Raw genomic sequence first — 10,485 nt, 5'->3', positions numbered from 1 at the left:
CTCAGCCAGCCCGCTCTCTCCTTCCAGCACAACGTGAGGGATCTGCTGGGGAAGGACGGCCACACCTGCAGGGACCGGCTGGACGAGCAGCTGCCTGCTGAGCAGGGGCCCCACGGGATGGACCCAGCACCCAGGCAGCCAGCCAGGAACAGCTGGTGTTATGAACGGGATTTTTCATTTTTTTTTTAAGTTCATGAATCTTAAATAAATAATTAAATTAATAATTCTTCTTTAAATAATAAAAAACCTCGTAACTGTTTTTTACTGGGGTCTTGGGTGGGCTGGTTTCTTTCTTGTTTTAAGCGAGGTTGATTTGAAAACTAAACCCCCCCAGCTCCCCACTTTCCCAGGGAAGGGCCAGGAACGGTGGTCACAGGCTGGGGGGGGCATCACGTTGACAAATCACAGCCCCCACTTCTGCTTCCCCCCTGCCCTGCAGAGGTGCAGAGGGAGGGAGGACGGGGTGAGGGGGTGTTCAGGGGGGTCTGTGCAAGAAGCCGCGCTGAATGTTGTAAGGCAGAGGAGAGGCTTCTACTTAAATATAACAACAAGACCCAGACAATGATTCCCGTGTGTTTCTGGGGGACTCCCCGCTCCCAACACACTGGCCCAGACCCCCCGATTCTCCCCCCTCACCAACCCAGCTTTGTCTCTGGCCGTCCATGGTGGCCAGGGCCTTTGCGGGGGGGGCACGTGGGGGGCACGGGGGCCAGGTGGGCTGGTGGCCATGGGGCGAGGATGTCCAGAGGGGCTGCAGCTGCCCGTGGGGAGCAGGCCATGGAGGGGATGGGGCTGTTCATGTTCTGCAGGCTCTTCGAGGTCCACAGCTTGGAGAACGTGTCCAGAGCACCCGGGAAGTTGGGCAGTGTGGCCGGCGTGTTGCTGGGGGTTGCAGCACCTCCATCTGCCGGGGATAGGAGAAAGTGGGCACCAGGTGGGTCACGGATGCTTCTGGGGTCCCAAGCCACCTGCAAGAGCTGGACCAGTCACCGGGGATCCCAACTGCGTCCCACACCTGCAACCCCTGGCCCCACTGGATGCTCGGAGCCCAGCTGTGGCTGTTGCTCCAGTGCCTGAAAACGGATCTCTCGTATCTTTTAGAAGAGCAACTCTCTGCTCCCTTTCCTGCTTCCCCACCCGCCTCCTTTCCTGGGAACTCTCTTGGAGTGCCTCACCGAAGGAGGGAGATGGCAGTGCCCCCACTGTGGAATGGTCGGGCTTGGAGGGCTGTAAGGGAAAAGAAGTTCTTGCTGATTCTTTTCCTACGTACTTGTCTGACAGATCACTCGGATTCAGAGATTTTCCCAGTGTTTGAATCCTTCCTAGGCTTGTCTGGCAGCTCGTGTTTATTTGTGTTTCTTTTTCCCTGCTTCTGTGGCTCTTTGCTTTGGAGCAAGATGCTAGAAACCAAAGGGAGTTGGTGCTGTCACCAGCAGTCTTTGGTGTCTAAGGGAGAAGGTAAAATCTGTCTTGCACTTCGATTCCTCCAAAAAAAAATATTCGTGGTGGTTCCCAGCGGGGCCTGGTCTCCTGCGGGACGTGTCACCAGAGCGGGCTGAGTGACCGGGACAGCCCTGCGAGGGAGCTGCCTCTGCCCGGGCTCGGGCTGCGCTGGCTGCGGCCACAGATCAGCCTGCGCCAGCTGCGCCTCAGGGATGGAGGTGGAAAAGGCAGCCGGGACCCTCGGCCTCTCCCATGCCTGTGGATAACCGCATCCCAAGGACCAGCCGGGAGCGGGGCATCGCCCAGCAACGGGGGACGCTGCATTGTCCCTTGTCACCCGTACCACCGCCTCTGTGACCACTCTGCTGCTAGGAGGCAACAGAGGAGGAGGAGGAGGAGGAGGAGAAGCACGAGGACAAGGAGGACGCGGACAGGGAGGAGGACGAGGACGAGGGGGGGAGGAGGAGGAAGGCTTTGACTGCCCATCCCTCCCACCCATCCCAGTCTCCCCCAGGCAGAAAGGGCCCCCTGGGCAGCTCTTTCTCCCACTCCCCCAGGAGCTCAGGTCCCGCTCAGGTCCCTCTGTCGTTTCCGGCACGGCGGCAGCCATGGCCCAGCTCAGCCTGGCCCAGCTGCTGGATGTCGCCATCGGGACGACCAAGATCAGGGCGATCGACTTCGTGGTCCTGCGCAGACTGCTGCTGGCCATGCTCTGGCACCTGGGCCTGCAGGACCTCCCTGTGGAGGATCTGTTCAGACTGGTGGCAAATAAAGCAGTATTTCCTCTCTAAACTACTTTTGGTTTCGAGAGCTTTTATTTCAGGTAACAGCACCATCACACCCAGGGAGCCTCACTCCAAACTCCTGCTAGCTAATTTACATCATTGGCATTGTTATTTCCAACATCAAAACGGGCTCTGCAGAAACTAAAGTGCTTTAACTGCCTCTTTTGAGAGCCCTTGACATATTTTCCCCAAAAAAGTGGTTAGAAAGTACACAGAATTACAGAATGTGTTGGGTAGGAAGGGACCTCTCAAGGGCATCTAGTCCAACTCCCCTGCAGTCAGCAGGGACATCTTCAACTGGATCAGGTTGCTGAGAGCCTCAGGCAGCCTGGCCTTGAATGTCTCCAGGGATGGGGCCTCCCCCACCTCTCTGGGCAACCTGGGCCAGTGTCTCCCCACCCACCTCCAAGGGGGAAGAGGGTCTTTGCTCAGGAGGTAGCGGGGCTCATTGACAGAGCTTTAAACAAGGCTTGAAGGGAGAGGGGGACAATATCGGGCTGTCCCTGTGGGATGAGATGCCAAGGTTGGAGGGACAGGGTGCCAGCGAGGGCCTGTTGCTCTGAGACGCGCTGGTGACGCTGCCTCACACTTGAAGTCTTGGAGAGATGAGCCGGGGGCTCCTGAGGTCACAGGAGCCAGGAGGGAAACACCAGTGCAATACCCCAAAGGAATCAAGGGGTGTTCCTGGAAGAAGGTGGTATTTGAAAAGTCATGGCATCAGGTGAAGTCCCCGGGCACTGGAAAAAGGGAAACAATGCACCCATTTTTAAAAAGGGTGGAAAGGAGGGTACTGACCTGTCGGCGTCACCTCTGTGCCTGGGAAGGTCATGGGGCAGATCCTCCTAAAAGCCACGCTAAGGCCCATGGAGGACAAGGAGGTGATTTGAGACATGGCTTCACCCTGTGCTTTTTCCACATCAGTCTCCAAAGGAGGAGGATGCGACACTTTTTCTCCTAAAATCGCAGACCGAATGGGTAGGAATGAATCCCCATGGGTGGATTTACTCTTAGTTGCATCCAGGATATTTTCAGTTACTTTCTGGCACACCGTGAAAGAGCAGTGGAAAGAGAAAAACCAAAGGGAAAAAAAAAATACTCCAGGTAGACCATGTGACATGCAAAGCGATAATTTAATTTCTACCCAGGCTTCTATCAGGAAGTGGAAGTTTAATCATGTACTATTTATAACATATAGAGAAAACTGATAACTCCGGCAATGGATGCCGTGGGGTGGGCTGAGCCCAGCCTAGATGGGACCCAGCAGCCGCGCGGTGCTGGGAAAGGTCTTGCGCATCGCCATGCACTTCTCCTGGTCGATGAACAGGGAGTTGGCTTTGACGGCCAGGTCATGCTGCAGGACGGCCTTGGCGCGAACCAGCATTTGCAAGGTGTCCTGGCTGTCTCTCAGCTGCTGCTGAAGAGTCTGCACCGTCTCATGGATGTCGCGGACCTCGTTGACAAGGCTGGAAAACAGCAAGGAGCCCTCATTAGAAGTCCCATCACGTGGGTGGTTTCTAGCATGGCATTGCTGATGGGCCCCTCTTGCATGGGTTTTCCCCCTTCAGCGTGCTCAGACTCACTCGGACCCCCCCTGTTTGTGGCAGATCCATGGGGAAGCTGAGGGCAGAGCTCCTCGGGGTCTCGGCGGGGAGGCACGGTGAAGCTCGAAGGCTTCGGCAACGCGCAGCCGCGTCTGCCAGAGCAGGTGGTGCCACCAAGCAGAGGGACGAGCAGCTGTCGTTTCCTGTTCCTGTTTGGTTTTGTGGCTTTCTTGGCTCCCCCTCCTGGATTTCCCCGTGCAAGGGTCCTCCCCACACCCACAGGTGCACACGCAGCGAAAGAGGACAGCTGGGAGAGGCTAAAAGCGAAGGTGAAACAAGTGGAGGATGGAACAAAGGATGGCGTGAGAGATGCTAAACAGGCTCTGGGGCTGGGTTTAAATTGCTTTGAAAAGGCTTCCCAGGGAGCCTCACCCAGCGGGCTGCCAGGAGGAGGTGTGAAGTTCAGGGTGCCTGATCCTCCACAGCCCCTCGGGGTGCAATGCCAAAGAGCTCCCTCTGTCCTTGACAGGATTTCCAGTGTCCCCAGGGGAGGTGAGGACAGCCCTCACTGCTTCTCCATGTGGTGCACAGAATCCCAGGCTGGCGGGGGTTGGCAGGGACCTCTGGAGATCACCCAGTCCAACCCCCTGCCAGAGCAGGGTCACCCAGAGCAGGTGGCACAGGAACGCCTCCAGGCGGGTTTGGGATGTCTCCAGAGACAGAGACTCCACCACCTCTCGGGGCAGCCTGGGCCAGGGCTCTGCCACCCTCACAGCAAAGAAGTTCCTCCTCTTGTTTAGGTGGAACTCCCTATGCTCAAGTTTGTGCCCGTTACCCGTTGTCCTGTCCCCGGGCACCACTGAGAAGAGCCTGGCCCCATCCTCCTGACACCCCCCCTTTCAGTATTGATAAGCGTTGAGAAGGTGCCCCCTCAGGCGTCTTTTTTCCAGCCTGAAGAGACCCAAATCCCTCAGCCTTTCTTCACAAGAGAGGTGTTCCAGTCCCCTCATCCTCTTGGTAGCCCTTTGCTGTCCCCTCTGCAGCAGTTCCCTGTCCTTCTGGAACCGGGGAGCCCAGCACTGGACACAGCACCTTGCACAGCAGCTGCACCCTTGCGGTTACCCAAAAGGAAGGACCTAAGAGCTCTCAGCATGAGCCTGTTGGAGAGTAAAGGGCTTGTCCTTCAAACCTGAGCCCATCCAGCCGCCGGGAAGCAGGCAGGAGAGAAGACGGGGTTGACGCAAGTAGGAAAAATCCAGCCCCTCATGGGGTGGCATCAGGCCGCCCCCGGCCATGGGGTACAGCCTCCGTTGTGGGCGCAGAGCTCTCCCAGCACCCAAAGGCTGGGATACCCGCTCATTGCTTTTGATTATGTCGGTGCACTTCTGGAAGGACTCTTTAGGAAAAAAAAGCAACCCCCCATGATTAATTTTGTCATCCAGCGATGCTCCCGAGTGCTACCACCCGTGAGCCCTCGAGGTCCCCGCCGGCCCCGCGCTCCTGCCTTACCGCAGCTGGGCAGTGTCCCGGCACAGCTCCATGTTTGGCCTCCGAGTGCGCTGGTCCAGCCGGGTCTGAGCCACCTTTAATGGAGGCCCCTGGTCCCTAATGGCCTTTTGGATGGCTTCTATATTCCTCTCCGTCTGGAATATTTCCTGCACTGTCTGGCGTAAGAAAGAAACACATGCATAAATTTAACAAATATATTCTCCAGCGGCAACGGGATTTCCCTTTTCTGCCATCCATCTGCAGAAAAAAACCAAGTTCAATTAGCAGGCCCCGGGCTCAGACTGCTCTCACTCTGCCATAGATGGAGGCACAGATCCAGCAGCCGTTTCTCTGCGGGGAAAAGCCTCTCTTTGCTCTTGCTGTCACATCAGAGGAGGTTTTGGAGCAGTGATGGATCTACTGAATTACCCGCTCCCCAAAATTACTGCTTGCAGGAACTGATCGTCCATCACTAGCAACTAACAGAGGGCAGGTTTTTGGTGGATGCTCGCTGAAGGATGTGGCACCAGCCCGCGATGCTGCAAGCCCAGTTTCTGCTCGGTTAATCTGTGCCGAGCACTTTTCAGGCAGCTTTCCATGAGAGCCAGTGGTGCGAGCCTGCTGCCCATGGCTGATCTCCACTTCATCTGCTTGGCGGAGCAAACACACCGATACCTGTGCAGCAACCACAGAGTGCTGAGACCGAAAACACGTCCTTGGAGGAGCAGCAAAGCTGCAAACCCCACAGCAGACACCCCAGCAGAGTCCCAGTAAAGACCTTCTGCAGGGCAGCCAGCGCCTCTGAAGTAACTAGCGCTGATGCAAGTAGCGCTGGCATTTTCTGCTGGAAATCCCTGTGCTAGCAGGCTGTCAGCTGGGATGAGCAACGGGCAGTATCCCTTGGGATGAAATTACACTGCCAACTCATCCTGCTCCAAGAAGAAAGTCCCCAAGAAAGCTGGGCAGGGGCTGTTTGCAAGGGCATGTAGCGAGAGGACGAGGGGCAATGGTTTCAACTAGAGCAGGGCGGGTTTAGATGAGACATTAGGGAGAAGTTCTTTGCACTGAGGGTGGGGAGACCCTGGCCCAGGTTGCCCAGAGAGGTGGGGGAGGCCCCATCCCTGGAGACATTCAAGGCCAGGCTGGATGAGGCTCTGAGCAACCTGATCCAGTTGAAGATGTCCCTGCTGACTGCAGGGGGTTGGACTAGGTGGCCTTGAGAGGTCCCTTCACACCCAACACATCCTATGGCTCTATGATTCTAAATGATGCTATAACCAGGTTCTTGTGGTGACCGTTCCTCTGCTGGGGCCAGGTCTGCGTGGAGGGTCGCGCTTTGGAGGTGTCACCGGGAAGTGACAGTGTCACACCAAAAGGGAGGGGTTCAGGCTACCTTGGCCAGGTGGGTCTGAATCTTTCTCTTGGCATCGGCCGTCTCGGCGATGCGGTTGGTGAAGGCGACGTTCACGGCGTTGAACTGCCGCCACATCTGGCTGTCCGTCACCGCCAGCAGGTTCTCGATGTTGTCCCGCAGCTTGGCGGAGGCCGCCCGCTCGCTCTGGGAGCGGAGGATGTTGTCGTTGGTGAACTTGGCCCAGGACTGCGGCACCGAGATCCTGGCGGGGAAAAGGAGAGGCCCCCGGTAAGCTGGATGTGGGCAGGCATGGACCCTGCCAGGGAGCAGCGTGGATTCACTATAGCTTAAATCTACACTTTTAATTGGACTGTATGTCATAGTTTAACCCCAGCCAGCAGCCAGGACCACGCGTGCGCTGGTGCAGTTCTCCCCCTCCCCCCCAGAAGGGAGACGAGGGAGAAAAGGAGGGGAAAGGGAAAGGGAAAAACTCATGGGTGGAGATAAGGACAGTTTAATAGAACAGTAACAGAAACGAACAATAATAATAATAATAATAATAATAATAATAACAATAATAATAATGACACAAGTCACTCTCACCACCCAGTGAACTGGCACCTTCCCGAGCCCCGACCGCATATTCCCACCCCGCACCAACCCCCATTTATATCCTGAGCATGGCATCTATGGTATGGAATATTCCATTGGCCTTTCCCTTGTTCTGCCTATGCTCCTCCTCACTTCTATGGGAAGCTGAAAAGAGTCCTTGAAAAGTATAAACATCGCCTGGCAACAACTAAGACACATCTTTGAAAATATGCATAAACTTAGTGAGTTGTTTCAGCAGAGGTGCTCCGCTGAATTACTTGGCAGGCTGATCTCTCAACCCCTGGTAGAATGTTTAATGAGGTGGGACTGGCTTTCACCCTCTGGATGTTTGGCATCCAACTGTCAGCAGAGGGTTGTGCTCCCTTTCCGGGGAGCGGAGAGAAATGACCGCTCTGAGGGAGGTGTCTCCAGGCCGGATGGATCTGGGTTGGGGACAAGCAGCTCCCTGCCAGGGAGAGGCACCGCGTATCCCGGGGACAGCTTGCTGCTGGGGACCGACAGCGTGCACTCACGTGGCATCGACCTGCTCCACCCCTCGGTAGTAACTGATGCCCTGGGAGGTGTTCATCAGGTGGTGGCACCTGTCGTCGATCCGGTGGGCCACCTGCTTGTTGGCCAGATCCTTCTCCAGATTCTGCTGGGCCACCCGGTTGGACCTTCAACATGCAAACAGCAGCCATCGGTGGGGACGTACGGGTGGAATGGCTTCCTCCCCGTTCCACTCCCCACAGCAGCTCCCGGCCCCCCCGCGCAGCTCTGTCCTCCCACGAGCATCACCGCCCGCATGCCATGGAGCCTCCATGGGCTTTACGCCTGCGGGGTGTGGGGAGAGACAGGCTTCTTCTGGGGGTTCACATCTGCTGGGGTTCTGCTGGGGCTCTGCTGTGACCACAAATGCACATCAGCCCTACGACATGAGAGAAGGAGCTCCTCCTTACGTGATCTGGGCTTTGACCTTCTCCAGGAACTGCTGCATCTTCTCCCGGCACGACCTGATGACATCGACTTCCTGGGCAAAGGCAAAAGAGGACCCCATCAGTGTCCATCCTCACTCGTCCTGGTCACACTCCTCCCCTTGGACCTCTCCAACCCTGCACACAGCACGAACTTGCCTGCTTGTCTTCCTGCCCAAAGCAAACAGGCAGGAAAACTCGCCCAGTGCCCTGGAGGGGACAGAAGGGTGCTGTGGCTGCAGCCACGGCCTTTGCGTTCCCTTTCAGGGTGGGTCAATAAGGATTTTTTCACCTTGACCTCAGTGTCAAGCGGTGGTTAGTTCCACTGCACGGACAGGGACACATCCTGGTGTGGACAGGCAGAGTGGTTCCCTGGACCACTACACACCTCCGTCCCCAGAGCAGCACCTGCCCTTTTTGCTCCCAAATTGTTTTCCTCCCCAGGAGGAATCCCATCCGTACGGGACAAGAGGAGATGGACTTGACTTCGGTGTAAATGCCCAGGCTGAATTTCTGAGACACATTCAGCTCCACTGGAGGAAGTGTGTTGCTCTCAGCTCACTTGACTTCAGCACAAACCCATTGCCTTTGTGAAGCTCCGGCTGCTGGAGGCAGGTGATCAGTGCTCCAAATCCCATAGCTTTGAAATCCGGTAAAAATAGCTTCAACGCATGATCTGAGTTACCCAACTTACTGTTAAGAGCTGTTCCTCCACGTTGTCATGGACCAGGTCGATGCCCATCCTCTTCTCCCGGTGAAGTAAGCACTCCTGAGCGACCTGTTGGGGACACGCCATCACCGCTGGCTGCAGGGGCAGGGCTCTCTATGGGGACTGTCCCCATCTCCAATAATGTAAGAAAAGAAACTCTAGGTGGGCACGGAGATGACAAGAGGGGAAAAAAGTGGCCCGGGGCAGCTGGTTTTGCTGACAAGGAGCAGCCGAGCTGCAACATCAGCATTAAACCATCATGAGGGAGCAGACGTGTCCCTGGTGCAGCCACAGCTGAAACGGGGGACCTGTGTCAGCCTTGATGCCCACCTCGCCAGAGCCTCGTGGTAAGACATGGGCTTTTGTCTCCCAAACTGGGATTCTGGATGTACGGCTTCTAAAAATATTGAGTTAAGCAAACGCTGCTCTGACGTGCTCAGCCTGTGCTGATAGGGGATCCAGCAGATGGCAAGGGGGGTTTGTTTACTACTAACTTAACTAATGGCCTCAATAAAAGCTTTCTAGACGTTCTGGAGCTGCAGTGAAACTTAATGAGACGTTTGAAGGGCTGCAGATGTTTCAGCAGTAGGCTACAGCTTGCAGCGCGCTGGGACGGGTGCTTACCCGGAGAGGGGCCTCCGCCTCGGCCAAGGCTCTCTCCAGCCTGGTCTTCACCTCTGTGAGCGCGTTGGTCTCCCCGATCACCTCATCTAGCTCGTGGCAGAGCTCCGATTTCCAAAACGCGATGTCATTGGCGCGCACTCCCAGGTTTTTGGTGCTTTCTACTTGCGTTTTCTTGGTCTGCTGGTATTTGTGGTCAATGATGCGGGAGGTATCGGCTCTCAGGCGCTCCGCGTTCTTCTGGGAGGTCTCCGACTCCCTGTAATTGGTCACGTTGGACTTGTACCAGTCTTCAGGGGTGTAGCGGGTGAAGACGGTGGTTCTGGTGGAAACAGATGGAAGCTTCTCGCCGTCGGTTATCCCCTGGGAACTCTTGGAAAAGGCAGCCAAAGTTGGTTTGCTGGCAGCCGTTTTGTAGTAGGTGCTGGGCATCCAGGGGAGGCTGTAGCTCTGAGGCAAGGGGCGGTAAGGAAATCGGTTCTTATAGCTTGACGCCATGGTGTGGATGGCAGGGAGAAACCTGGTGGGTATGGCTCTGGGATGGGCGAACTTTGCTGGTAGGGGAGAGCCGACAGACTCCATGCTCCACCGCTGCTATTCGTGTGTCCCGTCCGTGTCCTGCACAGAGGAGGAGAGAGAGGACAACCTCAGCAACCTCCTGCACTTGCCTTACTTCTTACAGCAACACCCGCAACTTCAAACACAAACAGCGACGCACAGAGCGCCCTCACAGCGCCTGAACAGGCCTAAACCCCTTGAAAACAAATCCCTCCTGACAGCATCCCAAACATTTGTATATAAAAGCGTTTGACTTTGTTGTTAGTGTCTAGCATCAGGTCTTGGAATGCGGAGAAAGACAAATCACGGCCGTAAGGAGAATGACAGATACCGTGCCTTCCTTTTCCTTAAATGTGTCAATCCAGTCAAACCGGAGTTGCTCCTTCTCTGCTGTTCCTTTGTTTCTTTTGGCTGGCGTATC

At 55.9% G+C, this 10,485-nt stretch overlaps 1 protein-coding gene across 1 annotated transcript; it reads right to left on the bottom strand.

The window, feature by feature from the left end:
* Window positions 1-3,489: 3,489 nt before the first annotated feature.
* LOC128918017 (tektin-3-like) lies at window positions 3,490-10,088 on the bottom strand (the record flags this gene model as incomplete). Its single annotated transcript, XM_054221842.1, has 7 exons — window positions 9,510-10,088; window positions 8,871-8,954; window positions 8,162-8,232; window positions 7,736-7,879; window positions 6,651-6,873; window positions 5,279-5,433; window positions 3,490-3,691 (listed from the first exon to the last, which is right to left on the bottom strand). Coding segments are annotated over exons 1-7 (1,458 nt in total), but the record flags the coding sequence as incomplete, so codon positions are not given.
* Between the last annotated feature and the right edge of the window lie 397 nt (window positions 10,089-10,485).

The sequence above is a fragment of the Rissa tridactyla genome, chromosome 15 (assembly GCF_028500815.1).
Source record: "Rissa tridactyla isolate bRisTri1 chromosome 15, bRisTri1.patW.cur.20221130, whole genome shotgun sequence".
Lineage (NCBI taxonomy): Eukaryota > Metazoa > Chordata > Aves > Charadriiformes > Laridae > Rissa > Rissa tridactyla.
This window is presented reverse-complemented; position numbering and strand designations above follow the sequence as displayed.